General features: G+C 40.7%; 1 protein-coding gene across 5 annotated transcripts in view; it reads left to right on the top strand.

The window, feature by feature from the left end:
* The window catches only part of KLF12 (Kruppel like factor 12), a 443110-nt gene that overhangs the window by 105700 nt on the left and 310818 nt on the right, over window positions 1-26592 (top strand). For 4 of the 5 annotated variants that reach the window (XM_019524879.1, XM_019524878.1, XM_019524874.1 and 1 more), the window contains one exon: window positions 18333-18396. The exons of the other annotated variant lie outside the window; for it this stretch is intronic. In XM_019524879.1, coding sequence (XP_019380424.1) covers window positions 18376-18396 — 21 coding nt within the window. In that variant the 5' untranslated portion in view covers window positions 18333-18375. The remainder of the gene's footprint in view (window positions 1-18332; window positions 18397-26592) is intronic. 5 annotated transcript variants of the gene reach the window in all.

The following is a 26592-nucleotide window of genomic DNA, read 5'->3' as shown; positions in this document are numbered from 1 at the left end:
GGTCTTTGAATATGGCTCACCAGCCCACTAGGTGATAAAGTTCATGATCCAGCCCCACGTTCAAAAAAGTTGGACACCCCTGCTTTAAGAGATACTCAAGCAAAAAGGCTTTGTAGACATAGGAGGTAAATGGCTTAGTGCTGGGAAAATTAATCTATTCAGCGAATCTTTTTATGGAGCATCTTGCAACTCCATTTTGCATTTTAGTGAGATGAAAGTTTGTTCTTTTAAATGCATTTTTATTTATCAGTTGTTTTTCATTGTAAAAGAGATTACAGTGTAAAATATATTTTGGTGAGCTATTTGGGAAAGCAGCCTGAACCCATAAAGAGAATGTTCTTTGCCAGGGCTCTGAAATTGTTCTTCTATAGTTAGAATGTGGCACTTCATTTATTTACTTTGATTTACTTATTTTGTTAAATGTACCCATTCAGTGCTCTTGGTGCTTGTACAAAAATGGATGAAAATCTTCCATGATCTTTCATAATTCAAAACACTCTAAAAATAAAAGTAACTTCCTAAATTTCCTGAAATCCTTTTTACCCACCATCTCCTCCTAAGAAAGCAGATAGGTAGGGACCTACCGAAATCCAGGAAATAGGAGGTTGATTTTACAGGCTGATCATAGGGCTGGCTGCCATTTTTGTGGGCTTATCTAAGTGGCATCCCCCCATGCCTCTGATTGTCTGAGGTAACCTGTTGATCCTGCCCCTTGCTGCTGATTGGGACAGGGATATGTGACAAGTAGCTTTCTCAGCCAATCAGTGGTGAGGGACAGGGGGCCAGCCACCCTCTTCACTGCTCCTCTTCATGCCAGTGGCTCCCTTCCCTAGCAGGCTGCAAGGCCATGCCACAGTGGTCATGAGGACTGCTGCCTCCCACTAGGGAGCCAGCTTCTTATTTTTAGCAATTTTTTTTATTTCACAGATTTTGCTGATAATTCTTGACTTTGTAGATACTGTCTGATTTTGGTTGTTTCCACAAAATCTGAAAATTGCAAATTGAGTAGGTCCCTACAGATAGACCTTTTAATATACCATAAAAGTCAGCAGATTAATTCTCTTAGTTACGTGTGGAAACAGAAAGGGCCATCAGCTAATGGCATCTTGTTAGCAGTCCATCATTCATAAACTGATATGAACCTTCGTTTGAATGCCTCAGTCTTAATTACTAATGTAGCACATGTGGAAGGAGATGCCCTTAGTTACCACCACATTTAAGACTTTAAATCCTAGTTCCTTTAATTCAGGGATTTCATAAAATATCTAAAGTCTGTCCTCAAATTGAGAGGGTCTATGGAAGTGTCAGTTAAAATATACCGACAACTGTAGCCACAGATGCATATGTAGGTAACAAGCACATCCAGTCATATTTGACTCTCCAGCCTGAATGTCCAAGTATGTGGTTACAGCTGGGTTGACAGGAGCCACCTGTCAATGCAAGTCCAGAACAAAGCTCAAATTCATGCCTGCGGATCTGTAGCAAGAAAGCACTCTGTACTCAGGCCTCCGTTTCAGGAACATAGAAGTTAGTGATGTATCACAGAAACCATCAGGTGCACAATTCACATAAAACTTGCATTGTGATGATGAGCATTGAAAGAAAACTGGCAACCTTATCTTCTTGAATACAATACAGTTTTTATTATTCCATTTTACCAATGTATATGAGTGCAGATTTATTTTTTTTCTTTGAAATGTATCAGAAATGTAGTGGTGTCTTTATAGGAGAAAAGTTGTCTTTTTATTTTTACAATGGACAGGAAGATAAATTGAGATTTTTTGTCGTTTCAAGCAAGAGCATAAGGACAGATAATACTGTATTTCTATAGCAAGATGAATTGGCTAGGTAATGGACTAAGTGGAAAAAAAAACTAGTCTGAGTATATTGTAAAGGTACTAAATATATCAGGAAAGGGTGAATGAGGGTACCAGATGCCAGTTTAACAGGAAGTAGAAGAAGAAATTAGAATATGACATTTGCACGTGTCAGGCCTTTTGCAAAATTACATTTTGCACTCCATGTACTTTGCTCAAGATGAAATGTTAAAAATTTGTGCTAAAGCCATGAAGAAAAGATTTATATGATCCTTACCTTTCCCCTGGTTTAGAGGCAGGAGAAAAAATACTGGAAAAAGTTCCATTGAAAATGTATTCATAAGAAAAATGTGGACAATTCCTCTGTCCCCTTGTGTAGCCAGTGATATCCACACAAAACATGAGGGGTGGAAATTACAGTTGAGATTCATAATTTGTGCAAAAAAAGAATTTGTTAATTGTACTTGGCAATCTGTCACTTTTTCTTCTTTTCTCCGTGTAGAGAAATACGCCAGTAGTTCCATGAATTTAAGGACTAAGTACAATTTTTTTATTTGAATTTAATTTTGAATTTAATTTTCTAGTTTTACACTAATTAAATGATTCAAGTCTATTTTTGTAAAAGGTAAAGTATTATGTTAAACCACAACAAAGATGGCTCTAATAAAAATATTTTGTGCAAGTATTTTCATTCAAAGTTTTATTTTCAGATGTGCAGTTTTCTTTTCGGGGTTGGAATGTTGCATATTTGTTACCATTTTGAGAGTAATTTTTGCTGCTGTTGAAATTTTTTTTGTGAAGGACTCAGCAGTCTTTAGATCACTGATATGCATTTCAGGAATCTGATAAAGGTCTAAGTTACTTTGGCAATGTAACATGGAATTAAGAAATATGTTTTATGTATAGGTTTTGTTACACAAACATGTATTTGAAAAATTGACAAGTATTGTCGACCAATATGTACATGTACATAAATTGTGTGGAAATTTTCATTCAAAATGTGAACTTTTAATGTTTTGTTGATTTCCGCCCCCCCAGGTGTGAAGGAAATATGAGTGGGGTTTTACTTTTTAAATGGTGTTGTATGTGAAACTTAAGCTGTGTGAAGGTGAATGAAATAAAACAGAATTTTTTTAGGCACCTTTGGATGAGTGCTAATTTTGTGCCATGGAGAGTATTCTCTTATCCGTTATGCCTGTGAAACAATTCTGAACTGTGTGTGTGTGTGTGTGTGTGTGTGTGTGTGTGTGTGTTGAAAAAAATATATTTAAAAGAAATTCCCAACCCCCCAAATTAGGAAATTCCATTTAAAAAAAAAGAGCTATCAAAAGACTGAATATGATGAAGCATTCACGCTCATGTTTGAAAATGTCATAGTTAACTGGCAGTGGTTTGTTTAGGTATAAATTCAAATAAAAATGTTTTATTTTTTGCTGCTCCATGCAGTTTATTGCTCTTGTATATTTTGAATAGTATTTATTACTAAAACAAAGTTTCGTAGATTATGAGAGATCACTTCTATGTTTTAAAATTTGCCGAATGGAAAAAGCTATTTAACTTTAAATTGTGGCTATCTGCACATTGAGCATTCTGCTAGAAATTTTTTAGTGAATTTAATGAATTTTAGTCTGCTATTTAAGTCCCTAATTATTATTGACACGAAGGACGTGTCTATATATTCATTAATGCATAGTGATTACTGCTCATTTAATGTAGTACTTGCATTATTAAGTACTTAATAAATGTGCAGTAACCAGAGTTAATGTGGAGTAGTGCTGGTAAACACCTTTTAAGCAATGCTACTGCACAGTAGCCTAATAATATTGTGCAGTAGTGTATTAGCACTGTTTGTGCCGTGACAACACAGTATTACTAGCATTCAGCACTGTTAGTAACTCATGTAGATGCACCCAAAAGGATATAACAGGATCCATCTTTTTCAGATTTAAAGGCTCTTAAGAATACATATTGACAACATTTCAAATTATCAGTGCATTCTCTCTTATGTTCCATAAAGTATCTATTTTGATAAACCAAGTCTTAACATTATTTAATAATACTGATATACAGTGGAGTCGCATCATATGTGCATTTAACTTATGTGAATTCATCATATGCATATGCCCCGGAGTGCCAGTTGTTTGGATTCAGCTTGCAGCTGCCCCCCGCAGCGCTGTGCATAGGGCTGGCAGCCCTGCTGGGAAGCTGTGCATGCTGGCTGGGTGAGAGTTTGATGCAGGCTGATCTGGGCGGGAACAGCTGGATGGGGGAGGGAGCGGACTGTACCACTGGGCAAGCCCCCCGGCTCCCCTCCACCCCCAGCCAGCTCTTGGGACCTAGTGTGCATGCAGCCTGCAGCTGCCCTCCGCAGCGCTGTGCATGTGGCCAAGCAGCTACATTGGGAGCAGCCCTGCTGGGAAGCTGTGCACACTGGCCAGGTGGAAGTTTGGTGCAGGCCAGCTGATTTTCAAGGGTAATTTTGACTATACGCAATTTTTGCCTTAAATGCTGGCTCTAGAACCTAACCCCACGTAAGATGTGACCCCACTATATATATAAATAACACTCTAGTAGAGAAAAGAGTCTTTCCTCATCTTCTTGAAGCATTAAATGATTTTGGGGACTTTCCTGCAAACTTCTTAAAAGAAGCATAAAACCTATATCCTTTAGGGCAGGGGTGCTAAACCTCTGTCCCAAGGGGCAAATGTGGCCCACAGAGCCAAAGGTACCCAGCCCATGTGGCTACCCACAGATTGGTTAATTTAGCTTTATGTGGCAATAAATAAGTCCACCCTCTCCCTCCCCCTCCCCTGCTGCCAAATTCCCAAGTGCCGAGCCCCGTGCAGGAGGCTGGGGCCAGGTCATGCCCTCTTCTCATACATGCATAGCTGGAAAAAGCTGTGCCATGCCCCTTCCCTTGGGCTGGATGAGGCTGGGCCACATCTTTCCTTCATGGGTCTGGGTTGGGGCAAGCTAAGCCCCTTTCCCTCCTACCACCACCATGGGGTTGGGTCAACCCCCCTTCCCTCCATGGGGCTGGATTGGCCCTTCATTCTGTGGGGTTGGGTCTTGCACTTTCCCCCTCCCTGTGGTGCTAGGCCATGCCCCCTACCACCATGGGGCTGGGTAAGAGCTGAGCTATGCCCCTTTCCCCCACAGGGCTGTGCCACACCATTTTGGTCTCCTTCTCCCTTGGGGCCAAGTCGGAGATGGGATGTCCATTGCCCTGTCTGGGGCCATGCTTCAACCGCCCCATGCTGAATTGGGACCATGAGCTGGATCCGGCCTGCAGATGGCCTGGGCACTGCCTATCTGGCCCACCCGCCAAAAAGGTTGAGCACCACTGCTGTAGGGCATAATATTTTGAATATTTAATTAGTATCAAGTATTCAGAAATCATAAAAAATCATAGCAGCCTTTACTCAGTGACTGGGGATACTTACCGAAAACTACTCAGTTGACTTAAGCTTTGAAAAATTTACTTGATAAGATAAGTATATGGAATTCATTTAAACAATTGTATCTTTTGTTAATGCATCCTCTGTGCCATCTAATATGTTACCCAATATGTTCTTTTCCTACCTACATCCATTATTAGAATGAAATGACAGATGCACAAAAGATTTAGCTTTGTCTTGCCAAGTCCTCCGTGGCTCCTCATTGACAGTGTGGTGTGTGTGTATGTGTGTGTGTGTGTATATATATGTGGTAGTTTCAGTGAATTCTGCTTTTGGACTCAGTCAGTCTTCTTGTGAAGTCCAAGGTAGTCATTCAGTGGGAGTTGGATGAAAATCTGTGTTTCCATAATTTTTAGCTTCTTTACTTCTGCATGCTCTTGGGGCTGAATAGGTGGCATTAGTGAGTAGGTGTCTCATTTTTCTTTACAAATCTTTATTCATGGAAGGAGACTTTATAAATAGTTAATTCTATAGGAGTTCAGGAGAACTAGGTATCACCTAGCAATAAATATCCCACTTTCTTCAACTTTTAGAATAGCTAGTTTACCTATATGTAGATCTGTTTTTACTTTTTTAGTCAAAATAGCAATGGAAATCAGAATGTGAAACAATCATCTTTAGAAATAATTAGATTTAACTTTGGATATTTTTGTTATGACAAATATATTGGGGAAATATGAAAAAAGCTTGAAAAATCTCCAGTGATGCAAAGAATAGATACAATATAGGTTTTATGAAAAATTAGCAGCTTTTTATTCAGTACAAACTCAATATTGTCATGTAGTTTATCATTTTGTTAGGTAGTAGTCTGAAGATTATTTAAATCCTTTTCAATTCCTTAAAGTCTATAACATTTATATTAACAATATTTACTAAATACATATTAATGTTTTCACCTATTTGCAGATCTAGTTGGTAAATCACAATGACAATTTATGAATCAGTGATTTATAATCTTAAATAAATCTTAAATTTTTGTTTGAATAAAAACTGATGGACAGGGATTCTGGTAATAAAAATCCCCAATTTTTGGATTAAAAAAAGTAACCTGAAATCCACATTTTTCCATGATTAAAATGAAATACCACTAGTGGATTTTGGGTTACTTTTTTAAATCTGAAAATTGAGGATTTTTTTATCAGAGAAAACCAGGATCCCTGCTGATGGCAAAATTGGTTTGATTTAAATTGAAACCATTTATTAGCTTCTTTTTCTAGAGGCCCAGGTCTAGATCAAAACAAGAATTTGGGGGAATTTGGGATCTTAATTCCGTAGTTGTGACTCAGTCACTTAGTTCCTACCTTGGAGGTACCTAAATTCCAGAAGTGCAGAAGTTTTTGACCCAAGTTCCCTAGGTTCCCAAAAGTTCTACTTCTGCACATACACAGAAGCACCTCAATTTAAACAGGGCTGAGCTGTTTGGCACTTGTCTCACACATAAGACCCATTTGGGATCCAGAAATGAGTTGTTCTGTTAAGTCTTCTGAGGAGTTTGAGCCATCCATGCAGGATTAACACTTGCTGACATGATTATGCTTCACACAAATGTATTGGCGTCTGGTGCTCTTTAAAATGGATTGCCTAGTAGTTGGAGCACTTGTTCAGAAAGTGGGAGACCCAGATAAAATTCTCTCCTCTATCTGAGGAGGTTTGAACCCACATCTTCTACCTCGGTTCTTCTCCTATCCAAAGGTCTATAAGGCTCCCTTTTCATGTTACACTTTAGTGACCTAACCAGGTAATTACATTTAAATTTATCCAGCTACATGTTCAACCGATTAATGGTGTGATAAAACAAACAATAAGCTACACAGTTATTCCAAAAAATGTGTAATAACTTTGTAACTTGTTCTAATTATGCCATTTATTGAGCATGTGGCCAAATGCACCCCTGTGTCTGGGAGACCCATCAACTGAGGGGCTCCCATCCACAGGGGTCCACCCACCGCTGGCAAGCCTTGCAGTGATGGCAGCACTGTCAGCTTCAGTGTTGGCAGTGGGGAGAACACTGACCCCCTGCAAGCCTTCTTGGCTGAAGGGCTCACAGCGAGGACAGTATGGGGAATGCTGCCACTGCTGCAAGCCCTACTGAGCATTATCAGCTGTGGAGCTTGCAGCTAGAGGAACTAGTGAATGGGGAGCCTGGGGTCATGATCCTAGGCTTCCCCTGCACTAGCAATAAAGCATGATGGGGTTCACAGAAGTTTAGGGCTGGAAGGGACCTCATGAGATCATTGGGTCCAGCCCTCTTGCTGTGGGTTGGAAAGACTGCTGGGGTCAAATAACCCCGGGAAATAAGAGTGTTTTCCAAATCTTTTTCTCTAATGCATGGTCTCACAATTGTGCCTCCTGCCATGCATGTGTGGCTTGGCAGCTGGTATGATTGTGTGGATCGTGCATTAGATCCCATTGCAGGTATGGAGGAGTCCTAAGACTACTATGAATGAAGCACTTTCCATCTCTCTGAAGATCAAAGAGAAGTTCCTCAGGGATCAGTCTTGGTAGCAAGTCTTTTTAGTAGTTTGATTAATGACCTTTGGTTAAGAACCATGTGGGTGCTAATAACATTTTCAGGAGACACAAAGATGGGAGGTATTGGTAATGCTGAGGGTGACTGGATTATTCTGCATGCAGACTAGATGACTTTGTGAACTGGAGTAATAGAAATAGGATATAGCTTGGCAACATGAAATACAAAATCTTGCAGTTACGGAATAATGCCAAGTACTTTTGCTAGTAGCTGGGGTCTTGTGGATAGGAGGCATTGGAGGAGGAGAGATGTATGTATTAGTGATGACTGTAGGATGACTATGAGTTGCTAATGTGACACAGCCATAAAAAGGTAATGAAATTATAGGAGGTATTATGTATTTTGAATAGAGATGGAAAGTATTAATTCAAAGTACACCAATACATCAGCCTGAAATCAGGTCGGCACCAATGTAAAGAAGATTGTCTGTATTGGAAATCGACCTGCTGTGGCCAATTTATGTGCCTGATGCATGTGCGCAGCTGCAGCGCAGCATATAGGTGACGAGGAGCACAGCCCAGCAGCTTGGAGTGCTGTGTGCAGCTGATAAGTCTGTTGTGGTAGAAAGGGACCAGGAAGGGAATGGGCATGGGGGGAATCAAGGCCCCCATAGTGAGGGAGGGAGTGGGGCTGGAGCAGGTGCTGCCCAGCTGGGGCAGGGCGTGAGATGGAGCCGTGGGTTGTCCGGAGGGCAATGTGGGGGAGGTGGCTCCTGCTGCTGCCCACACCCCAGAAGGGCATAGGGTCAGGCATGTGTCCTGGATCTGTGTGGGGTGGGGCAGGCTGCAGCTGTGGGTTCGGGCTGAGGCCAGGGCTACCTGGGCTCTTCTTGGTGTGGGCTGGGACGGGTTGCGCTTGGGGCAGGTGGCAGCAGTGCTGGGAGGGAAGGTTCAGGGGGCTAGGTAAATTTTGGGGTGGCTGCAGCCCCCTGCTCCATAGCCTTACTCCCAGCACTGCTGCCGCCCATCCCGAGTACAGCCCAGCTCAGCTTCTGCCAGGAAGAGCTCAGCGCTGCCTTGGCCCCAGCCTGCAGTTGCAGCCTGGTCCTCCCCGTGCACATCTATGGGGCACATGCTCTCCGTGTCCTTCCAGGCTGCATGCAGTGCTGGAAGCCACCCCTAGACAAGCTGCGGATTCGTCCCATGCCCCGCCCTACCCTGGCTGGGCAGCACTTGCCCCAGACCCAGTTCCACTCCCTCCCTCATCGCAGGGGCCTCGCTCTGCCCCGCTCACTTCTCTTCCCTTCCATCTCCCCTTCCACCACAACAGACTTACCAGCTGCATGCAGGTCTTCAAGCTGCCAGGCTGAGTATCAGAAATAGGATTGGTATCAGCCAATATGCTTCTTTAAAAATTAGCTATCAATATTGGCCACAAAAATCTCTATCGGTGCACCCCTAGTATTAATACTACTATTTGACACATTGGTAAGGTCCATTTAAAATGTTGTGCACAGTTTAAGTCATTTATGCTCATAACAGATTTAAACTGGAACATGTGCGGGGAAGTATTATGTATATGAGGGGACTGAAACTGTTTTATGGAAGGAGGCTATAAGAGCTAGGCATAGTTGGCTTAGCAAACTGAACTTTGAGAGGGAGTTATGATTTATTAGTCTTTACAGATGTAGTTGAGGGATGAATACCAGGGAGGAAGAAGAGTGCTTTAAGTTAAAGGACCATATTGACCCAAGATAAACAGATGATCAATATTGATTATGACCAGGAATCCTGGTTTTCTCCGATTTTTTTAATTTTTTTTTATTTTTTTTTATCCCCAATTTTCAGTTAAAGAAAAGTAACCCCAGATCCACATTTTTTGTGTTTAAATGAAAAACCACTAACATATGTTTCCCTCCATTTATGCTGTACATGTGTTCCCAGAGAACAGCGCATGAATTTAATTTGCATAAAGTGAACCCAGTTTACAATGTAACAAATAGGGATAGGTTCCCATGGTGGTGAGGGAGGGAGTGAGGCTGAGACTAGGGAAGGGGTGAGGGAAGGGGTGCTGCTCCTGGGGCTGCACAGGCAGCAAAGCAGAGGGAACAGAGGTACTCGCCCTAGCCCCAGCCCCAGCTGCAGCATCCCTGGGAGCTGCTGGTGCCAGCAGCCTGCAGCCACTGGGCTGCACCATGCTCTGCCTGTCCCCACTCACCTCTGCTCCTGGACTGCGCTGTGCCCTGGTGCAGGCAGCTGGTGTCAGCTGCTCCTGGGGTTGCTGCAGCCAGGGCTGGGGTGAGTGCTGCGCCCCATGCCTCCCAGCATTCTGCTTGTCCGCACTCACCCTAGCCCATGCTGGAGCAGCCCCAGGAGCAGCTGACACCAGCTGCCCTCACCACAGCATGGCGTAGCTCAGCAGCTGGGGTTGGCTAAGCGCGGGGGGACAGGTGGAGCACGGTGCAGCACAGCGGCTGCAGTCAGCTGGTGCTGGCCACTCCTGGGACTGCTGCAGCCAGGGCTAGAGTGAGTGGGGCCGCGGCCCTTTCCCCTTCACCCGCAGACTTACCTGCTTGAGCGGGGGGGGGGGGGCATCTATGCTGATTGCATAAGAGCGAATTTACCTCACATATAATTAATTATGAGTCTAAATATGCTGATTGCATAAGAGCAAAGTCATGTATAAAGGACCCACATAAATCGAAGGAAACGTGTGTGTGTGTGTGTGTGTGTGTGTGTGTGTATGAGTGGCTGACTTCCTAAATCATGAGAAAATGTGGATTTGGGGTTACTTTTTTTTAACTGAAAATTGGGGACTTTTTTAAATTGGAGAAAACAATGGAAAAAACAGTTATGACTGTATTTAGACTGGAAATTGGAAGATTAGAAAACAATTTTTAGCAGGGAATTAAAGTTTGGAATGTCTTTCTGACCAAGAGAGTCTGAGTAAGGAACCAAAATTGTTTCAAGATGAGTTTTGGTAAGCTTATGGACACAATAGCTTGATAGGATGGGGTATTCTTGGAGTAGTAAATAAAGCGCCTGATAAGAAGCTTTGAGAACCTGTACTATAGTAGCGGTACTCAGCCTTTTAGAGTAGAGGGCTGGCTGTCTTAGCTGCAGTGTATGTCACTATTTCCTTCCAGTAGGAGAAGGGAGGGAGTGAGAGAGGGGGAAGGAGGTGGCTGTTAGTGTCAAAAGGAGCAGAGTGAGATGGGGGAAGGGAGAGAGGAAGAGAGCTCACTTACAGATCTGGATACTTCAGGGGCTGGATCTGGCCAGTGGGCTGTAGGTTGAGCACACTATGATAAAGACCTTAAGTTTGTGATAGCATGCTGTGTTGTTGTGTTGTACATGAGAGACCCGAGTGGATGTTTTTGTAGAAACTTTTGGACCAATGGTTATTACTTCATTGCCTGCAGTTTTAGGGGACTCAATTCCATGATTTGAGTGATCCCACCTACCTTTAAGTTCCTGTGTTGCTGACCTTTATAGTGTTCACTCTTGGCTACCGGGTTCCTGGGATTGGGGTACTTACTCAGACCTCCATGCCCCTGGGGTTCGGTCCTTGTGTCAGCAGAGACTGGTGGGATGGTAAACAGCTTTATCTTTATTAGGAACTGGATTCAGCAACACACACACACTCACAGCTTGTAGGGAAAACAACAATAGCCTGCCACCAACCAACCACACCCACAGGGGAAAAGACTGGAACATCCCACTGCTGGCCCCTTGAAGGTCCATTCCATATACCACATCCCCCTTCTTTATTTTGGGAGCTCCCTCTTAAGTAGCTGAAAGTTTATTAGTAGCTACTTTAACTTGGAACCTTTCAGGGATCATGGAGCCAGAGGTTGCTAGCACTTGGCTCATTGATGGGGATTAGCCTTTACTGCTGTCCCATTACATAGTCCTTGTACTTCATAGGCAACTTCACCACACGTCCACTCTTAGTTTGCGTTGTGCCATAGGGTGTCTCTGTGGGTACTGGTGGATCCTCTGAAATGTAATTAAACTCTTGCTCTTGGTGGTCTGGTTTTACTTCTGATGCTTGTTCTCCTGCCGTCTCTTGAGGTGCATCAATTTGTTCTGTTGGTACTGATGAGTAATCTTTCCTTAAGTGTCATCTGTTTCTCCTGTAGACATTACTGCTGGTGGTTGTTACCATGTAGCAACCAACAAACCACACCCACAGGGCATCATGGGGGAAAGACTGGACCGTTTCATTGCTGGCCCCCTAAAGGTACATTTCATATACCACAGAACTGAGTACCATGCAAAAAGCATGAAAGATTAATTGGGCCAGAAAGGGGCAGCAGTGTGTTGACAGAAGGGAGCATGACTGTTGGAGAACTACTGTGACTAAAGGCCTCTGAAGCTGGTGAAGTGTATATGGAAACTCACCGGCATTTGAGGAAGCACATGCTACCTTTAAAATAAAGGAAATGATGTAAGTGATTCGTAAGTTTGGTTATGGCCAAGCTTGGAGTTTGCTCTCTAGAGGAAAAAGTTATTAAGACCTTCAGCGAAGCACTTAACGCTGTGGTTGAATGTAGGCATATAACTAGTCTCCCAGTTGAAATCATTAGTGACTACCTTGGGGTTCTGACCATGCTGTGTGCTTTGCTAGGTTGGGAATCTTAATTACCTGTACTTTTTCTGCCCTTTCTGTACCTGAAGGTGAAATTCTCCTCTCTTCAGGTTCCCTGCCATCTGTGTTTCTCTGCCTTCCAGTGCAAGTGGATGATGGTAGGGGAGAATTGGATGTAGTGAACTCTGCGTTCCCTCCCTTCATCTATCAGCTAGCACAGAAGTTGTAATTTGAAGCCTTCATACACCAAAAAATTACGCTTCCCTCATTCCTGTTCCCAATTCCCCAGCTCTTGAGCCATGGTAGCAGCAGTAGGGAATTGTATTTCTGAAACAGCACCTCTTGTGGTTCTCCGATGGTTCTATAGTTGAAGCACTAGTAATTGCTCAGGATGTTTAAAAGGTACAGCCTAGTGCTAATTTATTTTTGTAAGAGAAATAATCCCATTACTGTTAATACTTCTCCCAGTGCACCTTCCAGAGGTTCATTAAGTAACCTGATTAGCAATTTTCACATGTGGTTTCCTTTTCTCCTCAAGGAAAAATATGAGTTGTTTTACAAGTTATATTTTTATTTCTCTGTCCTGAACTCTATATTTTTTACTGAAGACAAAGCCAAAGAAATGCATCTTGGGTTTACAATGGAATGTAGTGAAGTCTGAGTCACTCCTGAGATGATGTAGGAATTCCTACTGCCACCCTAGATGGGCCTCCAAAACAACTAACTTCTGCTCAAATGAGCTTCACCAGTAGACAACTGCTTATTCCCCTGTGCCTTGGGGGCTGAAAGAGGTCACCAGGCATCCTGGTTTTCTCTGATTTAAAAAAAAACAAAACTTAATTTTCAAATTTCAAAACATAACTCAAAATACACATTTCTCTCTCTCTCTGTCTGTGGTGTTTAATTTTAATCATGGAAAACTGTGGATTTTGGGTTAATTTTTTATTAGAAACTCAGGGATATTTTTTGGGCTAGATCACTGAGTAGTCAAGATAAGGGCTGACATCTTGAATTTTATTTTATTGAATGGGAAACCAGAGACTGTAAAATAGATTTAAAAAGCTCGTTTTAGCTTTTGAGGAGAAGGTGAGCTTTTATGTCATGAATTAGTTGAACTTCTCTAAGGCCTGAATTTTTGTGCCTAGGCAGTTGGCATTTTCTCTGATTTAGCAGGGAGGTAATGGATTAATATATTATTAAAGGTGGGTCAGATTCCATCAGGATGGTATTGAGTCTCTTTGCCAACTGAAGATGGTAGATGTTTCATGTGGGTATTGCTATGTGAGAATTTAGCATCAGCCAGGAACACAAACCCAATCCTAAACTGTGGAGTGGATTGACCAGTGGTGGGTACGCACCTTCAATTGAAGGAAGCAGCTTTGTATCAATGTACTGTTTAAAATATTTTTTACCTGTAACCTTGAGCCTCATTCTGGTTCTGCTTCAACAAACTGTTCGTCTATATAAGTTGATGTCATCCAAGCCTTCTGATAGGTGTATGTTCGTAGGCTGAGTTGTGTGTTAAGAGTATCTGTGTAAATCAGTTAGAGAGGGACTTAACAGGGGAAATCCTGTAACTGTGCTATTAGTTCTTCTAAATGGATTGATATGAAAAACCCTCTGTACTTTATAAAGTTCACTTTCATACTTTCTGTATGTGTTGCATTTAGATGAATGAATGTTCATGGTTTTATATTTTATATTTTTAAGCATATTTTAGACATGAAGAGAAAAACATGTCATTTATACAAAAATCTTTGTAGCGTATTTTGTTACATATTATTCTGGTACTTACGAGTTCTCAAAAAATTGAATAGCTCAGTTCTTGTTCACCTTGCTTTGACACAGGTAAAGATTTTGTAGCTATATTATGCTGGAATTAGTTACTGTTTTTTAAATTTTTAGAAGTCTGAAGCTCATTTATGAAGACTGAAAGCTTTTGGCTGGAAAGGAATTTTGACTACATTTGCTTTATGCCAGTTTTCATCAGTCTGAGACTGATTTCATCATAGTTACAGGCTTTGCTTTGTGACTTCCTTTCAAGAGCCTTCAGTCATTAAAGGTCTTGGATCAAATGGACTTTCAGTCCTCTCATCTTGTCAGGGACATATCCTTCTGTTACTGTAAGCCCTTTTGCAGAGAACAGACTGGAGGCAAATGCTCCCATTTGGACTTTACACCATGTTCAATTTACTACTTAAAAGTAAAGCAGTCATTCACAGTAGGCCTGCTAAAACCTGGATGAATAGATTCTCTATAAAATCTAGGATGCGTTGTAGGTGATAACATACTTAACAAAGGGGATATGATTTGGATTTGCTGAAGGGAAGTGGTTTGACTTTTCATTTTTTTTTTTTTAAATACCTATGATTTTTTTCATAGGTCAGTGATTTTTTTTCATAGGTATTTCAAAGTGGTTTTGCGGAGAGCTTGCAGCTACTCAGCACCAGTGAGAATTAGGTCAGAGAATGATGGGTTACTAGATGACGGGAAATTGAAAATAAACATCCAGCCCTTCATCTTCAGTTGAAATTCAGGCCTACATCTTGATGGCTCTCATATAGCCTATATCAATTGAGCTTGATAGCAGGTATCCACAACACATCACAACTGATGGTATTTGTCACCTTTATTGGCAATCCCATTAGGCAGGCCAAGAATTGACTAGGCCTCAGATAATTAATTCCCCACCTACCCTAAACTGTGTGGGTTGGTGCACAACAATGGGGTAGTGTTTAGGAAAACCAGTATTGCTAGTATTTCTATTGTTGGTTGAAGACTTGGGCCACTAGGAAATTGTTTAGGAGCTTAAGCATATAAAGGGTGTGGGAGGAAGACTGGCATGAGTCTAAAAGCGGGAAAGAGCTAACAATTCAAAGCTTAGTAAATTGACTAAATATGCATAGGGGAATTTATAAGCAACACCAATCATTCATCATTGTTAATGAAGTAGCCTTTTTACCAGGAGGGCCTTTGTACATTATTAAATAATGTAAAACAAATGCAGCTATGATTGTAAGATAGCTGCACGTTGGCAGTTTTGAAAAACATCTCCCTCTCTGTTTTCTTTATTACCCTAGCCACAGTGAACTAATAGGACTTTGAGCATTCACGGGTAATGTGAAGCCAAGTTGCACTCTAGGATGTGTGTGTGTGTGCGCGAAGAAATAACCAATGAAAAATGTGGAGAAGTGAAACAGCTACAAGTCACAGGAGGTTTTGCTTTGAGAGACAACCCATGAGGCTTTTGAAGGCTGTTATGTTTAATTTAAAAGAATTTTGTGGCATAGCCATTTGTCGTTTAGGTTAGGTAACCATACCATGTAAATGTATACCGAGAAAATGGGTTGAATTGTCCAGTATTTAGATATTAGCATAGCATGAGACTGCTGGAAGATGTCTTCTTCCAGAGTGCAGTTCCAAAAAAACCCAAACCATCGGTAGCATCAATGCCTGCTGGCTCAGTTTTATGCCAAAGAAAATTTGCTCCATGAAATGGAAATTTAGAAGCAATCCAGATAAAAACCAAGAGTTTAAACAAAAAGACAGTCTCCAAGATGCACCAAACACGAGGCAGGAGTCAACAGTAGGTAGAACACTCCAATCTTACAAGATTGAATTACATTTAATGAGGTCATAGTTTTTAGGGAATCTGCAACCTCTTGTGAAATGTTACTTTAGAGCTTGAGTTTCTTTTTAATAACATTGGTTTAAAAGTGAATAATAATAAGTGATATAGTAGAACGTTAACAGGTTTTATTAATGTTTACTGACTTCGCATCTTTTCCAGAGTCTTTTATTGTTTTGAAAATAAAGGGCTGCTTGGTCTGTTTTAGATCTGAGAACTTTGTTACAGTATGACTAGCAGTAATACAGAACTGGGTTAAGGTTTTAAAATGAGCAGGTGATGCTCTGTCAGTTGGAGAGACAAACTCATTTTGAAAAAAACAAAGTTGTAGCAGATTGTTTATAATAGCTCCCTGACAACAGACTTACATTCTTGAGTTCACACAGTTTACATTATTAAAGGAGACATATGTAAGTAGAATTTGCTTCCAGATATATGCACATATTCTGGCAAGATGTTTAAGGCACACTGTCAAGTAATTTAAGGCAACGGTTTTGGCCTCTTCTGAATTTTTTTAAGCCTTTGCAAAAGTTGGAATACAGGGCCTTTTATAAGTATGTTTTTTAAGTTGCAGAAGCAAACAGAAAAGTTATCTTTAAATCTTTCTCTGTCTTAACTTTTTTCCATAGCTTACTAATGAAGTATAAACAAAATTAGGTGTGTACATTAAAAAAAAAATACTGATTTTGAATTATTTATTTTATTATGCTCTGTATATTCATATTTTGTCAACATACTAATGAGTGTACTGGCAAGATTTTTTTTTTACCCCAACAGCAAATATTAATCAGATCTTGCAGAGTATTTTTGGAAAACAATTTTTAAATCAAAATAATGAATATTTGAACTGACAACCTGCTCCAGAGTCATCTGATCTTGCAATATGAATGTCTCTAGTTCAATCAAAGCAGCTCAAATATAAAATGATCAAGCAGCTGCTCAAAAATGAAATTCACAGGAACTAGTAACTAAAATCCTGGGACGTCATTCTCCCGCTGTACTTGGCTTTGGTGAGGCCACAGCTGGACTACTGCGTCCAGTTTTGGGCTTCAAAATTCAAAAGGGATGTGGAGAAGCTTGAGAGAGTGCAGAGGAGAGCTACACACATGATCAGAGGTCAGGAAAACAGACCTTATGATGAGAGGCTGAGAGAAGTGGGGCTATTCAGCCTGGAAAAGCGCAGGCTCAGGGGTAATCTGATGGCCACCTATAAGTTTATCGGGGTGCTCATCAGGATCTGGGGGAATGTGTTCACCAGAGCCCCCCCAGGGGATGACAAGATCGAACGGTCACAAACACCACTGTGTCCGATTCAGGCTGGACATAAGAAGGAACTTCTTCACTGTCCGAGCCCCCGAGGTTTGGAATAGACTGCTGCTGGAGGCGGTTCAAGCACGCACTTTGAACGCCTTCAAGATGCATTTGGATGGTTATCTTGCTGGGATCCTATGATCCCTGCTGACTTCCTGCCCCTGGGACGCAGGGCTGGACTCGATGATCCTCCAGGGTCCCTTCTAGCCCAGATGTCTATGAAATATTAACAAAAAACCTTGAGACATTTCCCGCTATATATTCATTGGGTTAGTGGTTCAGAAGCAAAGCATGATTCAACAACAATGCAACTTTGTTGCAAAAAAAGCTAAAAACATAGCTGATGTATGAACAAGAATGTCTTATAAAAGTCATGAAAAGTGGTTCTATTTAGTACATACTGTTGAGGTCTCAAGTAAAGTTCAGTTTTATGCACTCTAGATTAGGAGGCATATAGACAACTTGGAGATAATCCAAAGGAGAAACAAAAATCATTAGAAGTCTATAAAACACGATCTGTGAGGAAACGTTGGAAGAACTGGGATTATTTAGTCTAGGGAAGATAACACTGAAGAGGGTAACAATCTTCAAATATAGAGCGTTGTAAGGCAGTGGATAGGGATAAATTGTTTTCTGTGTTCATCAAAGACAGGACAAAAATAGTGTGCATAAACTGGAATGGAAGAGATTTATGTTAGATATGAGTAATGACTTTTAAGTAGAAGGGTGGTCAAGCACTAGTACAGATTATTAAGAAGGTGGCAGAATCTCCTTTGTTGGAAGTATTTTACTTTAGACAGGGATGATTCTACCTTGCCTGGATGACTTATTGAGTCCCTCCCAGCCCTGTTTCTCTGTGATTCTGTATTTGTCTCTGTTATGTTCATCCAGCTGTATTTAAATTGTTGGAAAACCTCAACATTCTTTTAATATCCATTTCGGTATCAAGGAAACCTATATGTGAATTTTTGCGTAAGTATACAATAGTAACTGAGTAATGAAGATTAAAAACTGCAGACCTTGTTGTTAATTTAATAATTGTTGATTTTTCCTTTCAGGCTTGAAGTGCATCTAGGAACGGATGGATGATTGAGTATTCATATGAAGAGGAAAGCCATAAAAGTTTGTTGAAAATTTTACAACAATGTGCATTATACATATTACTGTTATCAAGAATTGATAATGTATAACAATGAATTTTAGCTGAAATAATATTCTGGAGTTCAACTGTCGGATTGGCTGTCAGACAAGAGTTCCATTGGCGAATGATTAATGTATACAGGGTATAATTCAACATTTTCCAACATATTCTTTTTAAAAACTGAGTTTTCAAGTGGGAGCATAGAAGGCTAAAGGAAATATGAAGGTGGGAATTCTTATTTTTATTTGGAAAATGTAGTTTGGACCAAATGATAAGATGACATTTTCATGCTATTCCATTGAAGGAAGAGGGACTGAATAAGATGATACAACATAGTATTTCTTCTTTATGTGTAAAAGGCTAAGCTGATTTTTATTAAATGGTGGATATCTTCCATTAAAGATGCTTGTTATGCAGCTCAATGCATTTCTGGATGGCACTTGCCTGACACCATGATAAAAGCAAAAAACAAACCAAATAGAATAGTATTTATTAATAAGTACCTTGGTGCTTTTTTTTATCTTCTTCTAGAGTGTCACATATTAAGGGTGAGTTGGATGTTTCTACTGCATCAGTTTCTTGTGATGGTTATAAGAGGTCAGGAACTGGTTGACTTCATTGCTTCCATTGTTGTCAATTTTGGTGCCCTATAAAATGATGAATTTAAATAGATTTTGGAATCTGCCTGTTTAATTGCAGATCACTGTAGACTTTTGGCTAGGGTCCTCCTCTAATGAACTTCCAGCCAGTGCTGCTCAAAGGAGGCTGTTTGTTCCTTTCTGTCCTCATGAGAGCAAAAGCATTGTAATAGTGAATTCAGTGGATAGAACAATGCAGTGCAGCTACTCATTTAAGGAGGACTTTCTGAAAGATCTGCTGGTGACTGACAAGAAGGGATATTTCATAGTGAAAAGCCAATTTAAGCAAACCTTTCCTTATCGTTCTTATGTACCCCAATTACAGAAAACTAAGCTTTCCCCAAAAGTGCAGTATTGGTGGGAGGCAAGAGCTTTCAGTCTATTCATTCTTGCAAGACTGTTCTCCATGGTAACCAGACCTGTCATTTCTCTCATAATGTTATTAGGATAAGAATGATTATTTACTTGGGTGATATTTTGATTGTAGCAGGACTGAATGGTTCAAGATGTCTTAGTTTGGCAGAAATCCATTTGGCGTTTTTAATAGATACAAAGAAAAATCTATTCTGTCCCATCTCTGGTTAAACTTTCAAGCAATTACAGTAGGTAGAATGGTTCTGATTATAAATGTGTCATGGTTGAAGAAAAAAGTGATAATAATTGGAGTTAAGATCAAGGGCCTGTTAAGTATAGACGTGGGCTAGCTAACATTGCAAGTTTCCTACATTAATCAAAGAAAACAAGTAAGATTTGTGTACTGTCTCTCAGCTGTACCTCCATATCTACTTTCTGCTAACAGGGTCTGGCTGTTAGAATGGAGGTCACTTAACTAGGGAGCAAGAATTTCTTTGTTGTAGGCCTCTTGCCTAGATGTGGTGGAAGAAAAAAATAGGGTTGTTAGAAACAACTCTCAAGTAATTCTACATGTTCCAGACATACAGTGAATCCATTCCTGGTAGATGGGTTGCTGAGCCTCTTTTGGTTGCAAGAAGGTACATAAGAGCTAGCAAAGACCCCGTTTTATCTATAAACTGCCGGCTGTTGTCCTGGAAAGTTCTCAGTATGTTTTAGACAAATGAGATGTTCACATCTTTGATCTGCCTGGGTTGTTCAGAATAACAGTATTATAGTGTCTCGTTCCATACTAATTTAGGAGGAACTAAGTCAGACTAGATGACTGCTAGACATTAGAATTAGGAAGTTACATCAAGGCAGAAAATACAATCTTAAGGTTTATCACATTCTTGGAACAGAGAAGGTAATAACCATCATCCTGAAGAGAGGCAGAAACGTGTATTCCAGATATTAGCTGGAACGCTGGATGTTAGTGGGGAGCTTGAGGATTCTTAGCATTGTTAATTTTCTGTCATGAGAGAAATTTTCCTAAGTTTTCTGGGAAAGAATGCAGGGGAGAAAGATGCACTGTAAGTTATCATCTGACTGTGTCCGCGATTCGTTTACCTTTTTCTCTTTCTAATTAACTTTCATGAGTTAGGGCAGGTCATGAGGAACTTCAGAACATGGTGACTTCTATTTGTCCAGGCCACAGGTCTGTTCCCTTAGACAGTTCTGATGACATCTCCCAGTAGTCTTGAGATCTGTGATCAAGATCTACTCAGACAAGGGGCTGGAGGTAGTGCAGTGTTCCTGATTTTACTGTCTTTTCTGTTGAGCAAGCTCTGTATTAAGAGCAATTATTATGGAGCAGAGATGGCAGACAATAGAGATGCAGATGTCAGCTATTGTCACCATTAAAATTTGGGGATGAATTCTTTGTTCTGTTGAGTTCAGAGGGGTTAATATTTCACCTAAACCTCTGTTTTGGCTGCTGCTTTCTTTCCGCATTACTGAGAACTGGGGAGTTAGCATGTTAATCAAGATTGCTTTGATAGCCAAGCCACTTAAGCCCAAATATAACCTCTGTTGAGAACATTAATATTCTGGTATATCATTAGCATAGCAACATAAAGAAATTCTGTTGCATCATCAGAATTTTTTTACACTAGAATATTTTCTTTTTGGTTTGTCTCACACCACAATGTACTATATTGATTAAGATAGAGCAACTTTGAGCTGCTTCATGGGGAGGAAACTGATTTATAAGATTGGGTGGTGGGATTGTGTAATGGTACAGATGGAAATATAGCTAAAGTTCTAGTTAAGTTGTAGTTATATTTTCTCCTACTCATGGAGAACTTTAAACATTGAAACCAGTCTCATAGCAAGGGGCAAGGAGGGAAGTAAGTAGATTCACAGGATCAATAGGAAAGGATAAAAGTTGAAAACAAAATGCAACTGAAGTCAAACCGTCATGCAGGTGCAGATTTATCTATCAATTTATATATGTTCCTTTTCACTATGATACATGAGCAATAACAAAAATGTAACATAATGTAAATATGTAAATGTTGAATTAAGTGGTACCAGGATTTCATACCATAAATTCTATATAGAGTTTTAAAAGATAAAATCAGAAGTATTGTATAAAGCTGATTAAATTCTGTTACCTGGAATTTAAGGTACTTAAAGGGTACAACTTAAAGTCTGGTTATCCATACATGCTCTAAGATGCAAAGATGTTTGTGTAGGGTTTTTTGTTTTCATATGTGTAGTATTGTTGCTGCATGGTTAGTGCCTGCCAACACTACTGCGTGGTAGCAATGAGGTACGGCACAGTAGCTTGTTGCTACTGCGCCATAGTGTCTTGTGTAGACACACAGAGGATGTATAGAGACTATAGTCTGATTTGTCACAATTCATTATGAATGCAAACATTGAGGGGGAAAAAAACACTAAGAAATGACCACAGAAAAATAATTGAGGTTCAGAGAGATATCAGGACAGTTAACTCTACCTGATTTTTAATTTGGTATGCAACATTTATCTGGAACAGTCCATTAAATAGCAGAAATTTAATTGCTCTGTATTTAGATACCATGTGTAGAAGACAACAGTCAATACTCAGTTTGTTGGTTATTATCAAACATTTAATAGCTGTTGGAGTACAATCGTAGGTATACAGCTTATCTCTGAGTGATCACTAAAAAAAGTATAAATGCTGCACTGTGTAGACAGATGAATGGGAATGGATTCTTCCCAAATCTGATTCAAGGATAAGAGAAAAGTGGTAGAAATTTTCTTTCTTATCAAACATCATGTGAAGGTCCTTGGAAGTATGTACTCTTTTTTTCCCTTTTTCTGTTGCTGCATATGTGAATGATGGGCTGCTGGAATAGCGTAAGCTCTGACAGATGGACATCCAGAACAGTATAGCTTCTCTGTACTTAGTCACCATTGATTTATCCAGCTCAGGTCAAATGTGTATAGGGTGAGGCACATTTGGAACTGATCCTGATTGCTAAAAAATGGCTAGAGGTAGATCCAAAAATGATCTTCTCCAAGTAGTGACGGCAGTTAAGATGTCTGCCATGAGCATTACACACTTTGATTACATTTGAACAGATTCCTTTTCCCTTGCCATTGTACAATTTAAAGAATGATTGCTGGGCAGACTGCAGTGTTCCTGTTAGGCTTTCTTGCTAACAGCGGTATAAAACTTGTTCTGTATCAGGTCCTACCCCCTGCCCTGCCCCCCTGCTCCACCATCACTGCTCTACAGTTGCTTTCATAGCCTAAATGATTTGTTGTTTACAGGTCTTTGTCTTGGCTTAGCTCCACTTATTTTCCAACTATTTTCGTGTGTTTACTCAGTACTTCTCAACAGCTGGCTTAGGGCGAGTGTCCAAAGCACACATGCATATATACACACTAGAACAGTTAATCAAAGTCTAGTCCTAGAATTTTACTTTCTGACTGGTCTGTGAAGCGATCTTGTTAGACCCAGTGGGGTGGGTTTGTGTACTTTTTGCCTTTTTTTTTGTTTGGAACAAGGGGACAATTCCCAAACAGTTGTAACTGTGTCATTCAAGGTATAAACTGATATCTCAGAAATCAGTATATTCGTTAATGTATAACTTCCCAAAGTGGAGCATGCTGTACAATATATCTGTGGCCTTTGTGGAATTCTCAGTTTTCTGGAGACAGTGGAGACCGGTGCAAAAATAAGCTGAGCTTTCCCTAGTTAAAGCATGATCTATTGAAAAACCACAATACCTGCTTTAAAAAAACCTCTGCTTCTCAGGGCAGTAGAGTACAGAAATCCCTGAGGGGGGTTTCTTTAGAATTGGGAGCAGCCTCTGTGGCTGAGTAGCCCAGCAAGACAGGTTGGCTTATGTAGGCCAGCAGCAAAAAAATCCTTCCAGTTGGGAAAGGCCCATGATGTTTTATTTATGTTGCACAGATTTTCTAGCGGTTCTTAAAACCTGAATTTTGCCAAAAGTGCTCTTGAAAGGAAGAACAGAGAATCACAAAAAATACCAAAGCTCAAATAATGCTTGGATCACATCTTCAGAAGAGAGAAAAAATGGCTAAGCCACATTATGCAGTAGGGATCTTCTGAAAAGCTATTAATTGATGGGTAATTAAGTTATAATTAATAGAATATGACCAGATAATTGAATACTATTAATATTTGAGATTGCTTTCATTTCATAAAGTCTATAATATAGAAATAGTGAATACTATAAAATAAACATCACTTTTTTGTCTAGGGCATTGCTCCATGAAATATAATTGTTTCTGGTAATGAATCCCTCATATATGTTAAGGCGAACTGTGTGTTTACTTCTGTGCCTCCATTCGCTTTTTAATAGTACTACAGGATCTGTTAAAACCCAAGGTAGCCAACCTGTGGTACAAGTGCCAGTGGCATGGACAGCCACTGTATGGCACACAGCAGACTGGAGAGGGGACAAACAATGGCAGATAGAGCAGGGTGTAGAAAGCTGATTATCTGATCAGGCAGGGAGCACATGGCAGGAAGCAGAAAGCAGAGCAGCCTAGTCAGGGAGCAGCAAACAGAGCAGCAGATTGGAGGGGTAGGGAAATGGTACTTAAGGTGGGTCTGAGGGTGTTATGGAACACCTGCCAGGAAGCTTGGACCTCACTTTGTTAAATCATTTTGCAAGTTAATAGGTGCATTTTTACTACTTTAGGCAGCACAGTGAATGTATCTTATGATAGAGGTTGTCTGCCACTTCCAAATATAAGACCTTGTTTTCAGTAGCTTATAACTTTGATAAGCTTAAAACATTCCAGTTGAAACTCCTGTGCTTGATTGTCTGCAAAGTTTCTCCTGGGAAAGCTCCACTTAAAAGAGTTTGGCTGTTTTTGACAATCAAGTGAGGAAAATCAGCTTGTGACCATCTAATTACCGACTGTTTCATAATGCATACACAAAAAACGGCTGGGTTAAGGTCTCTGTGCAACTTTCATTCTGACATTTGGTAATTTTTCAGTGTCTAAATTTTGTGACTTTTTTCATTTTCTTTTAATATGGGGGTTAGATGTAATATTATTCACTCTGTTAATATTTGAGTGGCAAATGTGCTAGGCCTATTTCAGACTGTTGGGAACATACAATTCCTTACCTCAGAGCTGGCAGGATCAGCTTAGAGCTGTGAGCAGCTCGTTAGCTAAAATATACCATGTTTCACAGACTTTGTATACTCAGAATTGTTTCTCTTTCTGAATGACAGATTAGCTCCAACTTTCCTCCAATGGCTCAGCTGCCCTAACACCCCACCTCCCTCAGGGCTGTACCTAATAAATACTGTTAACACAGAGTGACATGCATAGTTCAGTGTGGGACCTGCTCATCTCACTAAGGACCCTGACAGACATTCACTTTAAAACATGAGCTCCAGTCTTCAGTCCCAACAATGATGTGTTCTACCATGTAACACACGTATGGCAGGATGTGCAATTTTGGGATCAGGGGTTAGATCCCAATTGTGCCTTGCTGGTGCAGGGGATCAGGGGTTAGATCCCAATTGCGCCTTGCTTGCTGGTGCAGGAGGAGCCCCGGCTCTTGAGCTCAGGCTTCCTTGGTACCAGCCAAACGAAACCAGTTAGCTGATTGTCACTTGGGCCAAAGAACCAAACCAGTCCCCAGCCACAGCCAACAGTCAGCTCTGCATGGTAGTGGGCTGTGGCAGCCAGATGTTGGGCTCCCTGAGCTATAAAACCATGTGTGTTGCCCCACTGGGCAGCTCATGGGGTTTTGATAGTTCCCAGCCATGCATCAGTTTAAGGCATGATAGAAACACACAAAGTTATTCCACATGATAAGGAATATAATTCTGTATCACACTTTATACTGAGTTTAAAATTATATCACTCTGTAAACTGAGTTGCACGTGTGGTTGGTTTACTCTTTAAGGCATGATAAATTTGTTAATGGCATCTTAAATGTAATGTGTGTTGAGGGCCTAAATACAAGTTCAGTCAGAAGAAGGCCCTTCCAACTGTTGGAGGAGAGATTCAGCATTGCAATATTTATCTGGCCAGGGATATAAGCTAGTTTCACAACCCTATGTTTTCCCCTTGGGCTAGGGACAGAAGTTACACATAAACTGGTTTAAGTCATCAAACTGGTTTATATCTGTAACAGAACAGAAGCTCAGTGCACATAAAATTGTTTCAAAATCACAGAAACTGGTTTAAGATTAACCTGGCTGAATATAGTATCCAGGCTTAACTGATTTGAGTCAAACTGGTTTGTGAAATTTCTGTCCCAGACAGAAATTCTGAACTGTACTGTTTCAAGGTAAATCGCAGTCCCCCAGCATCCCAGTATGCTTTCCAGTCCTGGGCTGGGTTGTGCTGTCTGATCCAGAAGGGTTGTGGGGTGGGAGGGAGGGAACACAGACTTCCCTTCCCCCCTCCAAGGCAAACCCTGGCTGGGGTCAGAGAGTGGATTAAATATCCCTTCTCCCAAGTACAGCTGCTCTGCCCTTCTAAAAACTTACTTCTGGCTGCAACTGTGGACTACAAATCCCAGAGGCACCTGGAAGAAGGAAGAGAAAGTAATGAGCAACCCTGCAGAGTCCTGCTGCTGTAGTTCTAGACTGAAAATCCCAGAGACCTGGGGGGCAGCAGGAGGAAGCAGACACACAGCCCATGCTGGCTATGTGCCAGAGAACCATGCTTTAGTGCCCCCCACAGCTTTTGTTCTGAGCCACATAAGTTATGTGGCTGCATTTCCTGAATTAAAAGTGAATGTGTCCAGTTGTTCTCAGTTTAATTTCTGCAGTTTAGACTAACCTGCAAAGACTGAATCAGTTCACCCTCAGGTGTTTTGACTGGCTAAACTTAGCCATGAAGTCTAGAATAAGTTGTAATACTCTATTAAACACAGACCAGTATGACGCATCTTAAAGGTACGTCTGGACTTGTCCCTAGTTTACCCAATGACATGTTAACTTTGTAGTCAATCTCATACTTATATATTCTACATAGTTCCCTTCACACTAAGGATGTCCTGATTTTGGTATGACATAAGATCCTTATATCTGCATTAGGGGTACACCAATAGAGATTTGGGGGGGCTGATACTGATAGCCTATTTCTAAGGAGGCATATTGGCCGGTACCAATCTGATTTCCAATGCAGCTGCGTGCATCTGGTAAATTTGTTGTG

This window comes from Gavialis gangeticus, unplaced genomic scaffold, assembly GCF_001723915.1.
Source record: "Gavialis gangeticus isolate Ggan-Ray unplaced genomic scaffold, GavGan_comp1, whole genome shotgun sequence".
Taxonomy (NCBI): domain Eukaryota; kingdom Metazoa; phylum Chordata; order Crocodylia; family Gavialidae; genus Gavialis; species Gavialis gangeticus.
The sequence above is the reverse complement of the archived record's forward strand: the minus strand, read 5'-3'. Positions and strand labels throughout refer to the sequence as shown.